General features: G+C 40.6%; 1 protein-coding gene across 2 annotated transcripts in view; it reads left to right on the top strand.

Annotated features, from left to right (window-relative positions):
- The window catches only part of CNKSR3 (CNKSR family member 3), a 56089-nt gene that overhangs the window by 18166 nt on the left and 15622 nt on the right, over positions 1 to 22301 (top strand). For both annotated transcript variants that reach the window (XM_026044374.1, XM_026044373.1), the window contains exons 2-5: positions 10372 to 10535; positions 18359 to 18561; positions 19251 to 19338; positions 21956 to 21997. In XM_026044374.1, coding sequence (XP_025900159.1) covers positions 10372 to 10535; positions 18359 to 18561; positions 19251 to 19338; positions 21956 to 21997 — 497 coding nt within the window. The remainder of the gene's footprint in view (positions 1 to 10371; positions 10536 to 18358; positions 18562 to 19250; positions 19339 to 21955; positions 21998 to 22301) is intronic.

Here is a 22301-nt window from a genome sequence, read left to right as displayed (position 1 = left end):
TGATGCCACATGGGATCCCATGCAACAAATATTTCTGACTTGTTGCCTTCCCCTTGTGTTGCCCAAGAGAGTGAGCAGGACCAACCTGCAGCTGGAATGGCAGCGAGTCTTGCCACAGTTCCTGTTGCCATCTAGCTGCAGAAGAGGCAAACACTGTGGTAGACCAAGGCTGCCTCATTTCTGAGCTGGCTGAGTTCTGTAAGAGAGAATACGCAGCAAAGTCCCTGCTCTATGAAGCACAGTGCTGAATGGAGGGAAGGAACACAGGTCCTGTCCGTAGAGTTTTCCCAGTTGCAGCCATCAGTGACCTTGTTCTTGTTGAAACTGAACTGTGTCCAGGCAAAACGGCTGTTTGCATCAGTGGAATGAGTTAGTGTTTGAGGAGAAACAGAAAACTAGCAACAAACACTTTTTTTTTTTTTTTTCCAGAGGAAAGAAAATGGCAAACCTCCCACTACAGAAGTTTCAAATACTGTTCCTTATTATAACTTCAAATGTGTTGGACAGCATGTTTTGAAAGCGAACTTAAAGTGAAGAAAAATCAAACCACAATAGGCCTTAGTGGAAAAACAAAATACCGGAATCATCTAGTTCTTTCTCCATTTTTGCTCTTGACTCTCTAGGAGGCTTTTGTTTCCTGCTAGTGATGTAGTGATCCTCAAGCCTGTTTGTCCTGGGAAGCAGTTTCTGTGCATCCCACATGAGTGCATTTGTCAAATCCAAGGTAGAACATTTAAACTTACATCCCCATTTAGACTTACAAATGCACTGCTTGAATGGGATAAACGGAGCTGTTTTATAGCAGTGTAAACAACTATGGTTGGTGTCCTGTGTAGACAACACTTAGATCAGTTACAGACCTTAGTTACAAGCCACTAAAAGAATCTAGAAGAGAATTTTCTGTGATATAGGAAGGGCTTAGCAGTGTTTCAGACCTTTTAAATCCTACTGCGTCAACCACTTAAGAAAGCTGCCTTCTTTCATTTTTCCTAATGCAAGAGTGTGACTTCAAAGCCACACTGAGTGATTATTCTTTTACTGTCTTTAGCACATATTTGCTGATACTGTCAGTCATGTTTTTATAAGCAAAGTATTTTTACTGAGCTTTGAGAAAAGAGCAGGGTGTGTTCACTGGGCACAATAGCTGTCAGACGTAAAATAGTTAACATCTTCTTTCAGTGACTGTTAAGTGTGTATTTATGTGAAGTTCCAGTAATCTGTTATAATATGCAGCAATATCTTAAGTTCTGTGAGTATAAAATCCTTTTTCTATGATTCTAAGATTTTCTAGGATTTCTAAGAGAAACCCCCTATTTCTCAAGGAAGAAATTGATGAGCAGATAAAGAAGTACCAAAAACTTGGGCATTAAGAAAGAAGGTCTGGGTCACACTGACCAAAAGTGTTTCCGTATCAGTGACACTGCTTTTAATCTAAAACCCATTTAACTGCAGCTATTTTAAATGCAGTCCGTAGACGAGCATGTTTGTGTCTCTATGTATTGATATATTCAGTAGAGAGGTGTTTTCTTGTTTCGGTTATGGTCATTCTTAGATGCTGCAAGGGCAATAAATGTCTATTAAACAGAAGTTCTAGAAATGTCTTAGCAGAGCTGCAATATACTGCCATCTTATTTGATTTGGGTTGGCTGATTCATTCTGTAGTACACCAGAGGAATCAATGAGAGTCGCGTCTTGCCACAAACAGGACATTTGTTTTACTGTGAAGTCAGAAAGGATGTTGTCAGCAGTGTCCCTGAAGGCATCTTGTGTTGGCTGGGAAACTACTTAGGCTTGTTTGCCTGGTGCAGGTGTGTTCTCTATTTTTAATGAGTTTTGCATACATTTTCTGAATGTTGATTTTCACAGGTTTTTTTGTGTGTTTTGTTTTTTTTTAACTTGAAGTGATGGGTCTCTCTGCAAAGAATATATGAATATGTTCTGCTTTTGTCTCATTTAAGTGTGCCAAGCAAAATGCGTTAAAGCTTGGATACCAAATGTAGCCCGTCAGTGAATGATGTAGTTGATTCTTTAAAGACAGGAAACCAAAGAATGAGTTTTATATTGCATGAAACTGCTTCTCCCATGAAACTTTATCGTCTTTGTGGACAGACAGTATACGCCACAATGAGCAGGAAAAAATTATATGTTTCTTTCCTTTGTTCATCTTTGCCTTTTGCATCTGACTCTCTCTGGTCAGCAGTCCTGTTCTGGTGGGGGCTAAGATAATAGATGTTACATTCTACAAAGAAACACACCAGCAAAATATTGCTGCCAGTTATCTGAGGCCTGAGCATGGGGGCCCATGTTTGTTACCCCTGCTTGTTCTTCTTGCCAACTCCTTTTCTCAAGGTGAGTATTCACTGTTGCACCAAAGGGTCTGGCTGCCTAGGTTTGAGTGGTGAGTACTTAACTGAGAGCATCTCCTCCCTCTTCCACTCAGTTGAGTCAAAATTTTAGACTTTGAAGCCAAATGCATATTTGGCCTAATGCTCAGAGGTAAACTCAGCTGAATTAGCCCAAAAAGTAACTGAAACTAGCTAGCATGGCAGTGAGGCCTGGCCTAAGTGGCAGTAGCCTAGTGTGTGCCAGGGAACCACAGCTGTATGCAGATGTCCACTCCAGCTTTGCTGATGGAAAACGTGAGTACGTGCCTGTCCCAGCCGTGCCCTGTCAGATAGGAAGGAATATAACAGCAGCTTTTTCTCTTGGAATTGTTTCCCTATTCACATCTATAGGGAATGTTCTACCAACTTCAAGTCCTTAGTTTAAGTCTTTGTAGTTAGGGCATCGGGATTTTAGTTTTCAGTGCCGTAAAGCATGACAGGATTGGCCTATGCTGTCATGTCTTTAACTCCTTTATAAAGAGAAGTATCTTGAAAGAGAAGTTTTAAGCATGCATTTATGTATGCAGTGTCTTTTTATTAAACATGGCATGCTGCCACAGTTCACTCAATTCTGCAGCTTCATGTTTTAGTTCTTTTAATTTAAGCCTTAAACCTCTGTCATAACAGCCTCTCTTCCCCACCCACCATCCTGAAAATAGTGGAGTTGACCTTTCCTGCTCCTCTATTCTCCCCCCCCCCTTTTTTTTTCCATAAATATCCTGGAAATATGCCATTAAAAAGAGAGAGAGAGTTAATCTTTGAGTTTTAACTGAGATGCCTTTGAAGATAAACCTTGCATTTCATTTTGTTACTGTTATTTTTAATCTTTTAATTATAGAATAGCTTTTATTTCAAAATTTAGTGTATCCTACCATTCACCTGGGTCAAATGTATTTTTGCACTTCTGGTGCAAGTTCAGAAAACTTATTTCCAATGGAGGGTGCAGTTTCTCAATTAAACCACACTTACAGTTTCCCAGACATAGTTAATATCTTGAACTGGATTACAATCCACAAAAGCAGCTGTGTGATTCATGGTAGTCTTTTTCCTACTACTACTAGGATCTGATTTTGCTTTCCATGTTTTTTAATTGGTATGTAGAAACTTTGCCTGTGTCTTCTGTTTAAATTGATATCATAAGTCAGTATTAGGTATTTTTCCTTCCTCCCATGTTCAGTTTTTGTGGTTTTGGTAAAATCTTGTGAGCCAGAAGCTGTGCATGTAAAAGGTTTTCTTTTTCTGTGCCTCTTGTGGTTTTTATAGGCCGTTATAATAATCCTTCTCCTCCATGCAGTCTTTCCTCTAAGGACTCTACTACTCCTTACTTCATGTCTGCTTAGTTTCCTGAAATCTCTGGTGAAGGGAATCAAAATAGGCTCTACTAGTTATTGTAGAGGGAGGTTTTGCTTTGCAAATTGGACTTCTGGGAAGGGGTCAGCAAGCATGTGAAAAACAGCTATTTTGACTCTGTTTTGACCCTGTGAAGCATTAAAGTCTGTAGTTACGCTTGAACACGTACCTTGGAGCCTGATGGGAATTCTGGAATGGCCTCAAACACCAGCTTTGTAGGCAGGACAAGAAGGTAAGTGTTGATGGGGCTGCCACTGCGCTCGCTGAGATCATGTCCTATCGAAGGGACTAAAGATAAACACCATTTCTATAGCACTTTGGTTTACAATCCTTGTTTTCCAACAGGTTCCTTTGTTACAAGGCAGAACTTCCAGTTTTGCTAACTGGATGGATTTATTTTAGGGGGTGTGTATATATATTTAGTCATGTTTTACAGATCCAACGCATTAGCCGTAAATGCTGAAAATAGCAACATGTTGCAAAAGGCTACAACTGCTCAGTCACTGGTGCATACGTAGGAGACAGGAGGACATTCCTTATCAAAGCAGAAGTCCTCATCCTTTCCCTCTGTCCTGGTGCCACCTTTGTGGGAGGGCTGCCCTTTGTGTTGCTGCTGGCCAGGAGAGCCGGCAGTTCCTCTGGTGGCATCTCCATGTGAAGGTGGCAAAGGGATGAGAAGCCTCCTCTTGTGCCACCTCTTGCTGTCCTGGGCAAGGTCTGCCCTCACCAGAGCTACACCTGCCTTCTGGGGAGGCAGCAGACCATGCCTGCCCGGTTAGGATGTGGGTGATCAAACAGCAATTCGGAAGAGTTGCTCGAAACTTCCTATATGAGGAGAACTGTTTGATAGATAAACTGTTTTGTGGTAAACTTTGGGATGCGGGTAGTGAGTGGCTCTTACACTTCAATTCTGCTTTTATTTTTGTGTGTGGGTGATTGGTATTCACATGATGACTGTGATTGTCAAATTATTTGGATTATAAGAGGAGAAGGTAGAAGGCAGAAGGAGAAGGTAGAAAGTATCTTTGTACAGTAGACAATAATTTAAAGATCTCTTGAAGGCTTTTATTTTTTTCATAACTAAGCCCTCTGAACTCCTCTCTGTCCCTTATAAATGACTCACACCAACTGATAACCAGACTATTTTATTTTGTAAATTTGAATGAAGATAGATGCTAACAAAACATGACAGCCTAGAAGTAATTAAGGAACAGGCACCAGCGTCGCTTCTTACCCATACTCAAATTAAGTTTACAATGGCTGCTATAGATTCATCTCATCATAACTTACCTTTTTTCTTTAAAGGGATTTGAATTCCTTTGTTAGCTCAAGTCACGTCTGGCTCCACTTGTGTGTGATACTGCAAGAGGAGAATGGCAGCATGATGTGTGTTACAGTGGAACAATCTTATAATGTTCCCACTACACTGAATGTGTCTATTAAAATTAACAGATCTTTTTTTTCCCTTTTTTCTTCTGTCTTGTGCCTCTTTACCCTGTTCATGTTTTGCTAACCTATTTAGCTTATTATTATTATTATTATTATTTGGCTTTTCACTGCTGTCTTGCAGGATTTTTGGTTCCTTCTCTGTATTTTAGTTTATCTTTTCAGGTGCTGGTTCATCCATTTAGGATGACATAGTTCTCGGTATTAATTATTGTTCATTTTCTGCATTGATTTCCTCCTGCTTTTTCTTGCCCTAGCTGCTTTCTGTCCTGCAAATAGGTGGAGGAAGCAAAAGAAAAGCTGCCACGATAACAGTTATAAAAATGACGTTGAATATAAATGATAATACCATGATGCTGTTAAACCATGTAAAGGATCTGGTGATCTTTCAAAGCTGGGGGGAATGGGTTGAAGCACGTGTGTGTGTGCAAGGACTGCCTTTTGGGACCCAAGTTGGCTGCTGTCTGCAGTCCTGTGTATCTTCTCGACTGGCTCAGGGAAACAGCAGCACCCTAGTGATCCCTGGGGATATCAGCTGCTCTTAGATTTAGTCACCTGACAGAGAAGAGATAGAGGATGTTTTCATAATGATGCCATTGAGGTGGGATGTCACGATCTGTCAGCTTGGCCTTATGCAGAGGGAAAGGTTTGGACCTTACAAGTGCTTTCTTGGTACATGTGGTGTCCTGCATCCTAGTAGCAACTTGGGTTTTTCCTGAGCAGTGCTGAGAGTCTATTCGAGGTGCTGAACTGGTAGAAATGATCTTGGTCACCCTCTGCCTTTCGCTCCCCCTTCTCTTCCCCAGCTCCTTTTCCACTCATCCTTCCACCCCTTGTTAGAAGAGGTGGAGGGAGGTGGGAGGAATTTGGACTGAGATCAAGACCAGGAAAAAGAGTAGGGAAGACTGGGACCAGAGGGAAGAAAACAGAGAAGGTGAGTCAGCTGGTTTTGGATGTAATACCGTATTGGATTTATTGCCTCATTGTAGGGAGATTAGCTCATAATGGGCCAGCACAGAAATTGATGAAAAAGAATGTAATTATTCAGTGCTGAATGGATGAATTTCATCAGCAGTAGAAATGTTTTAATTGTCTCTGTGATAACTGATACTTATGGCTAAGACCCAAGCCTACCTTTCCCTTCCCCTCCATTCCCTCCCCCAAAGTGATTTTTTTTTCTTTCCTCAATTCTTATTCAAAATAACTTCCTTAATCTTGAAAACAGACCAAGATTGGTATCGGTGTGAACCTGTAAGTGCAAGGTTTGTTCTAATGTTTTAACATGAATACAAGGTATTGAATATCCTCTGGGAGGCTTTCTGTGGTGATGGGAGGTTATTTTAGACAGGGAAGTCTAGACGGTTCTTGGGATCTGTTGCACATCTATACACCTGCCAAAATTGGGAAGGGAGTTTGTATAAATTTGAGCAACTTAGACTGCTGCACGTCAAAAGATTCTCATGATACAAATAACACTAACTGGTTTATTTTTTTCTTCCTCCCTCTAGAGTCATTCCTCATATTATTGTAAAACTTGAGTAGTGTTTTATAGTGAAAATAAAAAGTACTATTTTTATTTTCATCTTCATATATTCTATTAACTATGTAAGTAGGAAAAATTGTATCTTTTCTACCTGGCTTTCTTGTATGTGCTATGTACAAGACAAAGATATTTCACATCCAATTTAGACATTATAACTGCTTTTTTAAAACACATTTTTGGTATAAAACAGAAGTTAATTTAGATTTCAGAAGGACTCTTTAGTGGATAAAGAAATGAGTATAGGTGTCTTTTCCAGTGTCAGTCCCTTAATTGCATCCCTGCCTCCTGGAAATGGTAAAAACTATTTTCTTGCTTCAGTATGCTAATAATGTTCTAACTTATGTGGATCTAAGTCAGCATTTAAACTACTGAACATACTGCATATATTTCTCAGTCACATTTGAGAATGTGGTCTAGGCTATTACAGGACAAATCACAAAATAGCGTAACTTCCAGCAGCTTTTTAATTTGTCCAGTATGTATAATCTATGAACAAATATTGAATTCTTTTCTTTCCAGAAGCTGCATACATACTGGGTAACCTTTGGATACCACTGTCATGTTGTGAACTGTTGTGAAAGTAACCTGGCATATGAAAAAGTATTTTTCAGTAATGTAGACTGCTTGTGTTGTGTAGACACATAGTTTTTAATTCATCTAGATTTTTCAGATATCCAGACTTTGCTGATGGGCAATACCAAGTATACGGGAGACTGTGAAGAGACTGTGAAGTTCACAAAATACCTTGAAACAATCAAAGTGTTTGGAAGTAGCCAAGGAAAACAAAAACAAACAACAAAAAAGTCTGTGTGTGTGTGTGTGTGTGTGTGTGTGTGTGTTTGTGTATGTAGATATTTGAATTGCCGATGGCATTTGAATGGTGGCTTTTAAACATTACTTAAATACTATTAGTTGTTCAACTCATTTATGAGTTCTCTTTTCTTTCCTTCTCCTTTTACTTCATGGTGAAAATGTGTTTCTTTGACCTACATGAGATACTTAAACATTTCATTCATGTGATGGAAAATTAAACAATAAACTATAAATCTGGTGGCACTCTCCATTAAAATGTAAGAATAGTAAGAATAATAACAGAACTAATATTAGTAAACTCATCTTAAGTCATTAGTGAATGCTTGCCATAGTGTGTGGGTTTTCAGCATCATCACTCCCTGTTTTTTAGAGCTTTGGTCACCTAATTTTAACTAAGTTTCTATCTGAATAGCTATGTTTCTCTATTGACTATTTTGAATAAAACTTTTTTTGTGTTTTTTTTTAATGCTTTGCTTTACAAAAGTGTTACAGGATGATCACAGAAGTACTGTTTTTAGGGACTCCTGTGAAAAAATATATTTTAGATGTGGTTGTTTAACTTGTAGTAGGTACTCGAACAGACAAATAGGAGTAAAAAATTATAGGTAAACTGAAAGCCACAGTTATGCTAATTGGGATCTATACATTGAAGAGTCTCATGATTTAACATGGAATAAAAGTCTAGCAAGTTGGGTCAACAAACATAATGGATAGAAGGCAAAAGCAAAATTAACATTCTAAGAAACTTAAAATGAGAACTTTATAGCATGCTAAATAGTATTTTATTTTATGTGCTTGTGCAATTCGTTATGGAAACTATGGGCTTACAATGGCAAATGATGGGAAACAGTGGTCTGGTAGACAGCATTAAAAATTGGGAATGCCAAATATGTGCGCTGTATGTCAGCCTCAGTTGAGAATTTGTTTTGAAAAAATAAATTGCTAAACAATGAAGGCCAGATCTTTTTATTATTTTTCCTGGGAAAAGAGTTTGTATAGCCTAAGGGAGAATTTGGTGCCTGTGGGAAAGAGAACACTGGGTTCAATTCTCAAAATATATGAGGACTTGCCAAGACAGATGGGAAAGAAAAAGTGCACCCTGAATTACTGTAGCCCTGGGAGCCTGAGCTGATCCTCTGTGTGGGTTTCCACGTTCATAATTATGCTTAAATTTCAAGCTGTGTACATGAGTAGCTCTGCATGTGGAGGGTTGAGCTTGTTCAGCTGGGTAGTCACCCCTTAACGTGATCCAGGCTTCCCTGTGGCACTATCAAGTGCCAGGGGTGTCTCTCCCTGTGAATTTCCTAGTTAAATATGATAAAGGCAGGGATGTGCTAGCCTGTGTCTATGAGAGTACATGGTCTCTACATTTCCTGTGGCTGAATAGTACAGGGCAGTAATGACTGTGTTGCTGTTGTGAAATGAGTATGTTTCACGCAACTCTCCAAAATCCACATTTAATTTGTTCTGAGTGTTTGCTTGGCAGTAGCCTGTGCCGGGAATGCTTGTTTTCCAGGTTCCCTTAGCAGCTTGATAAGTTGTACTGGGTGTTCATCTTGCGTGTCTCTTTTCCTTTTAGCTCAGGATGTGATTAGTGCTTCTCATCTGTAGAATTCGACATCCTGCACATCTCAATGGCTTCCTTCTTAGCCACTGTGGTGGGGTAAACATCCTTTACACAGTTATGGGGTTATTTTTATTAAATTGTTCAAAGAATATAGTTGTTGTGGCTGCTATAAAGTAGATGTTAAATTTGTAATCTGAGTTTTTGCTTGTGAACTTGATGTAACTAAAAAACTGACCCGCTCAGATGGATGTTTCTTTCGCTCTAGCTAGTGTTTTGTTTATATGCTATGTTGAAGTGGAACAGAGCACTAAGACCATTCCATCATGCTTAAAATAGCACATCCATCCAAATGTTTTCATCCAGGTTATTGCTTAAACTGATATACAGAAAGCATTTCTCTCCATTTTATTTCATTCATATAACTAGATTTGATATTTTAATTCTATTTTCTTGTCTTTTACTCATTTCCTGTGTTCTTACAGATGTGTGCAGTAAAAAGTGGGAGAAATGCTGTAAAAAAGGGATCATATAGTCTCAACATAAAGCAAGGAGATTGATGTGACAGATGCAGTGCTCTAAGTTTAAAAAATACTTTGTAAAAGGAAAATTAAATTTGATTTCTCATTGATGTGTGTCTTTAACCTTAGCAAAGGGGGAAAGAATGGCTGATTCAGGAAGTTACATGGCCTCATAAATCAGGGGAATAAGGAGACCCAAGCTGAACATAATTTTGATTACTTTGTCCCTGATTGTTCTCTCTTCCTCTCATCACTGAGCCCACTTGTGCGTGTGGTTGGGAGCTGTGGGTTTTCTTGTTTTGCGTAAGCAGGTTTGGGGCAAGCTGTTATGTTCTTTCCTTGTTAAATTTCTCTGCGTTGCTCTGGTATCTCTGGTTGGTTTGGTTGCCCTCGGGGATCGGGTTAGTCCATCTGTGTCCCTGCTAGTTTTACCTATGCTGGCAATGAAGAGATGTCTTTCCCTGCTTAGCTTACTCTGCAAGAAGCAAGAGAGTCATACGTTGAATTACGTGACCCAAAGATTTACAAAACTTACATGCTGCTTTTTCTGTGCCCTTGTGCTTCCACTTCTGATCTTCAGTCCAACTGCAAATTTCATTCATAAACTGGAGCTACGTGTATTGTTTGCACTTGCAATTTGTGCCTTGTGCAATTTTTTGTTTGTTTTAACTGGGATCAGGGGGAAGGAAAGAGAGAAATTCCAATTACATCCTCTCTCTGTCTCTCTTTTTCTCTTTTGTGCTCTGGTAGGCCTGGATGATTGCCTGCAGCAGTACGTCCATAAATTTGAACGGGAGAAGATAAATGGTGAGCAGCTGTTGCAGATTTCCCACCAGGATCTTGAAGACTTGGGTATTACACGGATTGGACACCAAGAACTTGTTCTAGAGGCTGTGGATCTCCTGTGTGCACTGGTTAGTTAAATGGTGAACAGAAACACAAGTAATTCCTTAGAGAATTCCTTAGAGGGGAGGTGTGCATGAATAGCTAAGGCAAGTCTTATACAAACAGCATACCTGTCTTGCTTATTTTTTCTGTTATGTATCATACTAAAAGCAAACAGTAAGAATTTGTTTAATTATGGAAAGTTACGTGTTAGCAGCTCTTGCTCCTCTCCTGGTAAGAGGCAATGCTAACTCCTGAGCAAAGGAACTGTTGGGATAGCGTTGCTACAGCTTGCGATTCCAGTTAGTGAATAAAGTTGCTGTTGAGCAAAGTGAATTTGTCATGGAAAATAAGATATGCTTGTGAAATGACAGCTGTTAATGGCTGCTCACCTCAGTTGGGGTGGGTTTAGCAATTCTGTAGTCCGCACACAAAGTGAAGAAATATGTTAATTGGGGAATGTTTTGTTAACTTAGTTACAGAGTGAGTTCAGCTCTCACTGGATTCAGAACTGAAGCTGTTCCTCTGCCTTATTCCTGATGTGTAACTGCACAAATGTTTTTAACACAAACATACTCCGAGAAGAATAAATAAATACATTTCGGGTTATTTTGCTCTGCAGAATCATCAGTTATGGCTGTATTTAAATCCAGGGTTTGGGTGCACCCTTGAAAACGTGTTAGACGTGAGGCCTGGGGCGAGTGCCAGGCGTGTATACAGTTACAGCACCGGGAATGGTGGGAAGGGAGGCCTTGCAGCGCGCTTGCCGTTACTGCCCTGCATTCCTTTCGGGATGCCAGGCTTGCAGCGCGAGCATGTTCTTCTCAAAATGGAGAGTCGTTATTGCCCCTGTGGTACCTGCTTATTTGTTTCTGCTGCGGAAAGGTGCTGCAGAATCCTCTATACTTGATAAATCAAGAACAAATCCGATATCTTGTGCCGAAGGAAGCATGTATAATAAAATGGCTGCAGATGGCCTAACACGCTTCCTGAAGAATTACTTTTGCAGTGCAAAACCTTTTATTTGCTCATCAATACTTGATATATCAACTTTTTTGTAACCTTTAAGTTGGAAATCTAATAAAAGAATGAAATTAGCCTGAAAAGCGATTCGTGCTGTGGGAGGGGATAATCTGTTGAGGTGAATGAAGGAGTCTGGTGAATTAGAAAATGTACCACATACTGTATACAGTCTTGACAGATGTAATGGATGTGGTAGCCCCTGAAGGCACATTTTTCTTCTTACTCTTTAAAATATGAGAATAAAAAGAACAAAGCTGGAACACTGCCAGAACCCGAAGCTGTGTTTTATCTCCTACAATTTCCTTCTAATTTCCTTAGTAGACAGAAGTTTTGACCTCAGATTCGTTTCTGGAAATCCTTAGTGAAAAGCAGTTCAAGTTAATGCATTAGACAGAGTTTCTATATGGTATCTGGAATGTCCTTGTTCTCTTTGTAAGAGGCAGAGGAAGAAATCCTGTGTTCTAGCTGTGCCCTTTGTCACCTTCTTAATGTTGCTTCCCTCCAAGCTTTAGGAAAGGGATTGTTGTAGAAAGTCAGTGTTGATTTTTGTTCCTGAGGGTATGTTCTCAGTTCTGGTGACAACCCGTATTTTATTTTGCTAGCTCACTCTTTCAGTGAGAAGATAGAATTTCCTTTGTCCATAAGTGTTCCCTGAAAGTGGATTATTGATTTTTTTCTTGTCATTTCCATAAACTTAGGGACTTTGAATTAAAAAGCAAAGGCAGTCTGAAAGTTGTGTTGCAACTTTGACTGCTCACTTCATACAGTGGAGTTCAGGCCAGCCTGAGGTCAGCTTTTGAAAGCTGTTTTTCTTGCACTCAGGAGAAGGACTTGCAGAATGGATTCTCCTTTCCTAGAGAAAATGTTTTTTGTTTGTTTTCCTTTTTTTTTTTTTTTTTTCTTTCAAGGGCTTTCTTTCAGCTGAGCCTCTTTCACATAGGTGTTTTGAATCACGCAACTTTTGAGTCCATAAAGGCAGTGGAAATAGCTGGTTTTGGAGCATCTGTCTCTTAACACGGTAACTTTTTTCAAAGCATTGACCATAAGGAACTTTCCAGCCTGATAATGTCAATGGAAACAGGACATTGTGCAGGGAGTGGGTGCTCTGAGGAAGGACACATAATACAGCTTTTTAGGGTTTATTGTAGAGATGGAGCCCTCTATGACAAGCTGAAAATGACACATCTCCAATTTAGTGTTTGCTGCTCCAGTAAACAATCTCTAGAGGATATAACTGAAAGATTAAAGCATCTCTGTGTTTCCTTCCTGCACTTGACAGTACTCTCTGTGTATGCATCTCTACCTGTGCTGCTTGTTAGGCAGTGTTCCCTTGTCTTTTCTTAACATGAATACATGCAGCAAAGCTGCAGCTGAAGAGGGAATGAGAAAGTGCTCAGACTGAAGGTGAAGGTTGCCTGTGAGCCTGCATCTCTGTTCTTTTGAGCTTGTCTAAGAAGCTGCTCTAAAGAGGTGGAGAAGGCTTTTATTTAAGGAGTGCAGGGGACAGGTTAAGGAAAATGAAGTTCTCAGAGGGGAAAAACACGTTGGCTTGAGTGTCTCCAGCTTTTTTTGTGTGTGAAATGGTAAGGAAATCTGACAATATTTGCTTGAGGGAGAGAATGGGAGGGAGGGAGGAAGACATTCCTTAGTTGAAGTATTTGGGAGTGAGGGAAGCCAACAAATATACATACACCTGTTTTTCAAACTCATGCTAAACCACAGCAGCAGGGGCAGGGATCCATAAAACAAGCTTTCCCAGTATATTTAAATGGAGCAAAAAGCATCTAAAGCAGCGGTGAATTCATACTGCGCATTCCTTGATGAGTAGATTTATCTGTTTGGTATTAGTGAACATAAAACAATGCAAGCCTTAATAGGGAATGAAACAGAAATAGTTTCACTTTGAATATGTTCTTTGAATTAGGTTTCTGAACCTTGAAGTGTGCAGTATGAGAGGAGAGTCTGGAATAAAAAAAAAAAAAACAAAACCTGGTTTTCCTGCAGTTTAGGAGAAATAAATTTTGGGTTGTAAGCCAGGTTTTGGAAAGGAGAAGCTTGCATTCTTTCACGTAGTGTGCATTAGTAGTTTCCCTAGTAGTAGCATTCTGCAACTGTGTTTGCATTGGAGCAAGGTATGTCATAACTCAAAATCACCCTACCAAGTAATTACATAATAGTGTACTCTTAAAATTCTTAATATTGTCATCTCAGTGAAAAGTATTCTAAAATTACCTTAGAAGTTACAAAGATCCTTTAAATTCTAAACTGGGTAGCTTGCATATAGATACGGATCACTGTGGCTATTACTTGTTGAAAGTGCCATGTGTATGTGCTGCTGTGCAAGAGTTCAGTTTTCTGGAGGTCTCAAGTCAAATTTAATGCGGTTCATGAAGAGATTTGAGACCTGAGAGAATTTGCATTGGGGGCATTTTTCTTAAACTAAGCAAGAGTTAGTGGCTGTGTCAGTGCTGTGTATTAGTCCTCATGTTTACGCAGACGGATAGGGAGCTGAATCAGCTTTTGAATGGGTGTTCAGCCCATTTTTACCACTGTTTTTTTCCCCCAAAGCCGATTTTCAGTTGGATCAGCCAGCAGATCCAGCTCGCCACGCTGTGGCACATGAGCCTGAAGCAAAGGTGGGACTGTCCCTTCAGCAGCAGCGGAGGTGTCCATCTCCCCAAGGCAGCTGTGACACGAGTGCTGTGCTCCTTTGGCTTTGACTAAACACAGCTTTTTTTCTTTTTCCTCCTTTTCTTTTTGCCTTTTTTGTTTGTTTTTCTTTAGCTGCCTGAACTTGAGTAATTATTTGATCAGTGTATTATTTTGTATTAAATATGACAGCGTTTTGAAAAAGTGATCCCTCAAGTGTGCTCTTATTCACACATGCGTGTTTTCTCTCTCATTCTTGCTTTTTGCCTCATTCTCTCTCTCCAGCCCTAGTGTCTTTCTCAAGGTTTAGTCTTACTTGTGGCTACCCAGGTTAATGAGTAACGAGGTAGGAATGTTTGACATACTGTGTTCTTGACCGCTGGCTTTAGTCTACGTTTTGATGAAAGCAACTTTGATGTTTTAAATCAGGAGTGATAGGAAAGCGTAACGTGCCTTGGGTTCACAAGCAGCACGTAAATCCATTTGGTTGTTTAAATAATAATCTGTTAGCTCTGGTAGCCCCAGTTTTGTAGAGGTCCTTGGTCGGGAGGGGAAAAACACTGCTAAACTTTGCACTTCACCTGGCATGGCTGTGTGTGCACCCTGCTACAACGCCGCGTTATCAGCATTCCTATCTGCTGCAAAGCGAGGCTGCTGCTCAGTGACAACTTGAATTAAGCCCGGTCAGCTGCAGCCTCCGCCCTCTTCCCATCCTCTGATTAGCCATGTCAGTGCGTGCGCTAGGCTGACCCTGAGGTGAGCTGCTTCAGGGCGCCAAACCGAGCGAGAAGGAGCAGGATTTAGTGGAAGAGATGGGGGTTTTGTGTGTGTGTGTGTGTGCGCGTGCGTGCGTTCACCGGATGGCTGTCTTGGACAGGCGGAGAGAGCTGGGCCTGTTCAGCCTGGAGAAGAGGAGGCTGAGGGGGGACCTGATCAGTGTCTATAAATACCTCAAGGGAGGCAGTGAGGAGGAGGGGGCGGCCTCTTTTCAGTGGTGGACAGCGACAGGACTAGAGGAAACGGCCACAAACTGAGGCACCAAAAGTTCCACAGGAACTTAAGGAAACACTTTCGGACAGTGAGGGTGACAGAGCCCTGGCACAGGCTGCCCAGAGAGGTTGTGGAGTCTCCTTCTTTGGAGATCTTTAAAACCCGCCTGGACGCAGCCCTGTGCCCCCTGCTCTGGGTGACCCTGCATGAGCAGGGGGTTGGACTCGATGACCTCTGAGGTTCCTTCAAACCTTAAGCATTTTGTGATTCTATGATTCTGTGATACGTGCTCACCGGATGGCTGTCTTGGACAGGCAGAGAAATAGCAGTATTTAGTGAAAGAGGTGGAAGTTGTGTGTGTGATCATGGGATGGTTGTTTGGGACAGGCCGGAGTGGTGCTCCCCATAAAAAAAGCCCTGCTAGGTGGTTGTGTGAGGTGGTCGGGTACTGCCAGTTCACACACAATCACAGCCCAGTACGGTGGTTTTGTCGATACTGATCGTTTTCCCTCTTTGTCATCAAAGAGAGAAATGAGCACGAAGGTACGGGTCTGTTTTGTGGAGTGTTGTAGTGTTTTCTGTACAGTAGAGCAAGAGGTCAAGAAACTTGTTTTTGGAGTAGAAGGTGTTTTGGATTGTCGAGATCATTTTTGTTTCTAAGGCTTTTAAAATTCTTTAAAAACAAACCGAATTGGGCAGGTGTCACTGAACTGACCCTTTGCATAAATAAGGTGAGAGAAATGTGGAATGCAAATATTCTAGGACAAAACAGAACTTGACCTGGATATCAAAATGTGTAATCAAACTCTGAATTGCATTGCAGTGCAGAACAGAGAGCCAGCAATGCTTTAACTATAATCCTTAATTCTTTAGCTCTTTGACTTACTGAATCTCTTTTTTCCAGTTTAGAAAGGTAAAGATCTTTGTTTTCTGCCAGTTTACTGAAGATAAATGGCTGATACTTTTAAAGTTCTGTGAAAATAAAAATTAATGTGCCATAAATGCATTTAAGAAATTACTGGAGGAAGGGTTAAAGTGATGTAGATATTCACATTCCAGTATGTCACTGAAGCCAAGAATGAAGCCAAAGACTGAAGTAGATTAATGCGGGAAGATCCCTAGTACTCTTCCACCGTGTCCTGTGTGCAATTGTAGGTGCTTGGAGCCATGGGAATTGCTTTTGCAGATCTTCAGGAGTGATGAGTTTATATTTGCAGTGTGTGTGTACTTCAATATTGTTTAGTTGTCCCAAGTTTTTCCCTCTCCGTGATGCAGTAAAATTTAAGGATATCCTTTTGCTGTTGCAGCAGTGTTTGTTTTCTTGGATACATCCTCCCAACCCCTGCTCCTGGCTGTGCTTCACCAGCATTTCCTTGCCAAGAGCTCCTGCGGGAAGGAGGGGGCGCTTGTGTAATTGACACTCACTGTGCTCGCATCCATAGGAGGTGAGAGGTACCTTAAAGGCAGCCCAAGAGCTGAAATTTCCGCTTTACACTGGTGTGTTTGTGGGGCAAGGGCTCTGGGTCGCTTTCCATAACTTTCTCGGTCTAAACTATTCCGGGCTTTATTATGGGCTTTTGGCCGCGGAAATAGTTAGCGGTGCCTGTGCAGAACAGAGGTTGAAGGGAGGCAGTGCTCCTGGTGAAGAGTTAACAATGGTTGGTCCCACAGTTAGGAAACGAGGAGAATCAGTGATGGTATGTGTGGAATTCTCTCTTTTCTTAGCTATTTATTTTTTGTTATTAATGAGAAATCCTGTGTTTCGGCAGGGAGCACCAAGATATTGCTTGACTTGTTCTTTGTCTCTCACGGGTCAGCGTAGGACGTGGGCCAGCAGTGTCCCTGGGCACCATAGGTTGGAAGCATCCTGGGCCATGCGCACAGCTCCACGGCCAAGGGATCCTCTGAGAGAGGGGATGATTTCCCTCTACTCATCACGTGAGAGCCTTCATGTGGAGTGCCCTGTGCAGCCTTGTGTGTTCCTGCCACCCCAGCGTAGGAAAGACACTGACAGACTGGGTTTGCTTCTGGAACCCCAAGCTGAGCAGAGTTCAGGTTTAGCTGATCTAGGTTTTCTTTTGAGGGGGAGGTAAGAGAAAAACACGACTATAGCTGGTAAAACTTGGGAGCTTTGGGATTGGTTACAGGAACCTGTGGCAGCAAGAGAAATGAGGAAGACTGTTGTTGTTGTTGTTGTTTTCTTTTGGGAGAGTTGGAGAAAAGTAGGAGGCTTCATTCTGAAAGAGCTGAGCATTTGCAGGGACGTAGTTTTCAGAAAAAGCTCATCAAGGGTGGAAGCAATCAAAAGCAAATTCACTTGTGCACACACATGTACATGCAAACATGTGTGCATGCATAGCAAAAGCAAGAAAATCCTGACTTAAAAATTGAGTTGTCTTCAGAAAAGTTATGGTGTTCATCCTGTGCTCGGAATGAGGTGATGAACGTGTTGTTTAAAACTTCTGTGTGGTAACATTGAGTGCACTAACTTGAAAATAATTTTTATTGCTCTATTGAAAAACACAGTTACTGAAAAATTGTGATGCAGATATTTTGGCTGTGAAATTGAATTTGTTTCCTGTAGGTGTGTTTATCTCTTGCCAATTTAAGCTTGTCTTTAGTTGTGAGTGAAATGTAACCTTAGTGTTTGTGTACCACAATATATAAAAAAAAAAAAAAAAAAAAAAGAAAAAAAAGAAAAAACCCACACACTTAAAGAGAAAACAGCTTTTGCTTTCCTTTATCCAAAAAAAGAACTCTTTGACTGCATTTGAAAAGTAAACAACATCTGATAGGACTTTGGGACTTCACTGTAGTTGTGGAATGTCCTTAATCTCTTTTAGTGTCTGTAAAAATTTGAGGGGTTTTGGCATCTACAATATTTTTTAGTGGCTGTAGTGTGGGATAACTTGCAAAGTAAATGAAGAGTGTAGGACTTCTCAATGTGGAAAAGGCAGTGTAGAGTCTTGAATGTTATGAAAAGGTGGGTAGAAAAATGGTACTTTCAGTAAAAGAGCTAGGTCTATCAAATGAAAGCATTGATATTCTTCTCCCCCTCCCCCCCCAAAAAAAGGGCAAATTCTCAAACTTTAAATTTCCACTGAGTTTGTAACTTGTGGAGTAATACTTGTGGAATAATGAATGGGATCTTTATAGGGAGATTCATCAAACTTAAAAATGCTTCTTGCAGAACTATGGCCTTGAAACGGACAACATGAAGAACTTGGTTCTCAAACTCCGAGCATCCTCCAATAACCTGCAGAATTACATCAGCAGCCGAAGGAAAAGTGCCAATTATGATGGCAATACCTCGCGCAAGCCTCCCAATGAATTCCTGACATCTGTGGTAGAGCTTATTGGTGCTGCTAAGGCCCTGCTTGCATGGCTGGACAGGTAAAATAATACTCATATTTTCATTTATTGGTATAATGAATTATTTCTGCTTGCCAGGTAGTTTCTAGCTGCAAGGTACCTAGGGTATATCTACCCCCAGGTTTTCACCTTTGCTACAACTGGTAACTGGAAGATTGCATCTAAACTTGTATTTATAAAGGTGGGGGAGATGTTTCGGACATGCATGACTTTATCTTCTCCCCACTAAGCCATTCAGGGGATGGCTTATCCCCCGAATAAGCCATCAGCAGCAGCTCCTGTGTTAAAAGAATTTTGTTTTACTGAAATGGTGATCTTTGCTGCTCTGTTTTTCAAATAATAGAGCTGAAGAGAGTCTTCCTCTCTGCAATTTTTTTTCTTTTTTCTTTGGCAAGATCAGGTGTTTTGTGACAGCTGCAGCGGAAGCAAGCAGGCAGGAGAGCTGATAGTGTCCTGGCCGTGATGCTGGACAGGATAATGGAGCAACGTAAATTCTCCAGCCCTTTGCCAGCTTTCCTGAGAAGGAAGGTTAGCAGGAGAGCTGTATGGGGCCTGTCAGCAAGGAGAACTTTTATCCTGAAATATGGCTGCTTTTCAGCTGGGAATTGGTTCTGTTTCCTGGCAGTGACACTTGACAGCTTGTGCCTCCACCTGGTCCTCCCCTGTGCACTGTTGCTGGCAGCTCACCCTGGAATTTTGTCTTGTTGCAGGGCCCCATTCACAGGTATTGCAGACTTTTCCTCAATGAAGAACAGGATCATTCAGCTTTGCTTGGATCTCACTACTACTGTTCAGAAGGTCAGCTGACTGCTTTTCCCCTTTGCTTTCCAAAAGGGAAGGAAGGGTGTTTGGGGAAGTAGCTGTGATAAGTGTGTGCAGAGTACAAGTTAGAAGACAGGGAAGGAATTGAGAGCTTCCTTCAAAGCTTGAACAAGTCTGTAAAAGGTCTGTTCCACTTTGCCCCATTTTTTTCTGAGGTCATGTTTCTTGATCATTCAGCTTCAGTTTTGCTGCTGTTGGCTGCATCTGCAGTGACTGCTGTTTCGTGTTTTCTTGAGCTGTAGTAAGAAGATGCTTGAGTTCTTGACATGGTTGCTCATCATTTGGAAATTGTGCACTTCCAAAGAGCAAGTTGAATTACCAGTGATAATTCTAATAAACATAATTACAGTTCACATAACTACATTGGCTACCCAATCCATTATCTCAGACTTTTTTAGCACTTTTAGGTCCAATTTCTATTGTTGTAGACTTCACATGCGAAATGCTGCATATAATGTAAGGAGCTGCTACCCAGTAGTGTGAGACCATGGTGTTGTGTTTCAAATCCTTCTCTGGGGAATACTGCTTCTAAACTGTTCAGACCCTATGTCTCCACTTTATTGGGGGAACTGTTATTTGCATGCTTCAGCTTCTGCAGAATTTGCTCAAAGCTATTAGTTCATGGCTATGTAGTGTTAAAACTTGGAAGAAACCCATCCTGTGAAGCGGGTGGTTCACTCCCTCCTCTTTGGGGATCATGTCACAGGGTCATGTGAGTTGTCAAGTCGTGGTAGCACCCAGTTACACGAACAGGATTGCCAAAGGATAATAACTACCCCCTATAACTTTAAAGGCACAGTTGATTGCTGATAGCCTGTCTTCCTTTGGCACTGCATGCACCATTGTAGAAAGTCAGTGATTTACAGTTACAGATTTACAGATGGTAAAGTAGAGCACTGTTTCCAGTACCAGATGGTGTTGGCGCTACAGCTATACAGGAACTGAGATATGAAATTGTTGAACTGTATTAATAAAACTACTGAAAATGGTGTCTAATCTGTCAGGTAGATCAGCCTTTAATGGCAGTGGAATGGAAGTTGGCAAATACAATCCTAGCCTCTTACAAAAGCATCTATGCCAATTTGATAAAGAATGGCATTGTTGTACATGAAGTAAAAATATAGCCACAGAGAAGAATCAGCGCTATTTCTTATGGGATACTGCAAAGGAATTAGAATTCCTGGAAATCCACGGATGTGGAAAAGAGAGACCCAGCTGATTATACTTTAGGTGAATTTTTTGATTTCAAAAGCTTTTAAGTATTATTAGGAAATATAGTGTAGGAATAAATAGTCAATTCTCTCAGTGGAGAAGAGAGCAGTATGGCTCTCATGGGATCTGTGCTGCTCTGCATAATCATTAATGATGTCTAGAAAGGAGCGAATAATGAGGTCAGATGGGATAGCAGTAAAATTCCAGTTCACTTCAATGACAGAGGAATGGATGCTAAGAACAGAGTTTAGTCCAGTCTTTCTTAGGGTTTTATGGAAAACTTTGCAGATGAAATAGTAAACAGTGTAGATTAAGCTGAAGGGGTGCAGAAGGATTTTACAGTGCTAAGTAACTGAACTACATGCTGATAAATGGCATTCAGTACTGATTAATGCAGACAAGTTTAGTAGAGAAAAAACAATGCTGTTCCACAGTGATGGAGACTAAATTTGGTTTTAGTGTTCAGGAGAGATCTTCCACCTTTTGGTGGTAGGTTGTAGAAAATGTTATGTCAGGCCTTATTGGTCATCACAACTGTGAATAGGTTATTAAGAGTTATTAGGAACACACAGCTGTGTTATTTTATATATATCCTTATGATGTCCATATTTGGAAAGTTGTCTTTTTTTTGCTGGTCTTCTATCTTCAAAAGTACAATATAGTGCTAAAATGGAAGAGCAGAGGGGCCAAGAGCTGTGGAACAGCTTCAAATGCAAGCTGAGGTGTTACCGAGAGGCTGGTATCTTGGGTGGCTTAAATGCTTGGAGTTTTTTTCCCCCACACCTTTTAAATATTATAAGTCTTGTTTCATTATTTACCTGCTGTTTTTTAACTTTTTAATCTCGGAATCTAATACTGTTCTCTGGCTTAGCTGTTCTTAGAGGGAACAATGACTACTTCTGTATTCTGTTAAATGAACTTGTTTCATTTCAGAGACTTGTGTACCTGAGCTGTGTGAGTTATTCTTTGTGTACAGTCCCCTGGCCTTCATGAATGTCATCAATAGCATATTTTATAAATCACTGAGGCTCTTTTGACAAATATATTTTAGGTCTGTTTTGATGTCTCAAATAGAAGGAGCTCTGGAATCGGTGTCTATGATGTGTAAGACAGGCTTCTGTGCCTTACTTTCTTCAGGCTTTATTGTGCACAGCTCAGCTTTTCAGCAAAAGTCTGCTGCTGTAATTGAATGCCATGTTCCCTTAGCTTTAAAGGTTTATTATTGCTTTCTGCCATGGTCAGAAAATAGTTGTTGAACAGTACACTTGAGTCCTGCCAGGTGAAACTAATCTGTTTAATCCCTCCAGCATGAACAACTTTATTTCAGGTCAAGGTTAATGTGTGTTAAAGGTATTTTTTTTTTCTTGTTGTTGCTTTTTAGGATTGCACTGTGGCTGACATGGAAGATAAAGTTCAAGCTGTAGTAAGTATGAAATTCTGTTGAAGTTCAGCTGCATGCATTCACATAATTTCAGTGATTTCTAACCTAATTATATGTGTGACATAGTACAATCCATATGTATCATTCAATAAAATATCTCTGTGGGTTGTCTTATGAATACCTTTTACTGTAGTTATTCAGTGGACTCTGTGTGTGTGCGTGTGCAGCACTAGTTCACATATTCCTTAAACTTCCTTGCTCACATACTCCTTAAACTTCATTGCATAGCTACTTTTTCCAAGAGAATGCAAACTTCAAATTTTAAAAGCACGGAATGTAGAATGAT

The sequence above is a fragment of the Nothoprocta perdicaria genome, unplaced genomic scaffold, assembly GCF_003342845.1.
Source record: "Nothoprocta perdicaria isolate Ctin4 unplaced genomic scaffold, notPer1 scaffold_36, whole genome shotgun sequence".
Lineage (NCBI taxonomy): Eukaryota > Metazoa > Chordata > Aves > Tinamiformes > Tinamidae > Nothoprocta > Nothoprocta perdicaria.
Note: the sequence above shows the minus strand (reverse complement) of the source record. Positions and strands in the feature narration are given on the sequence as shown.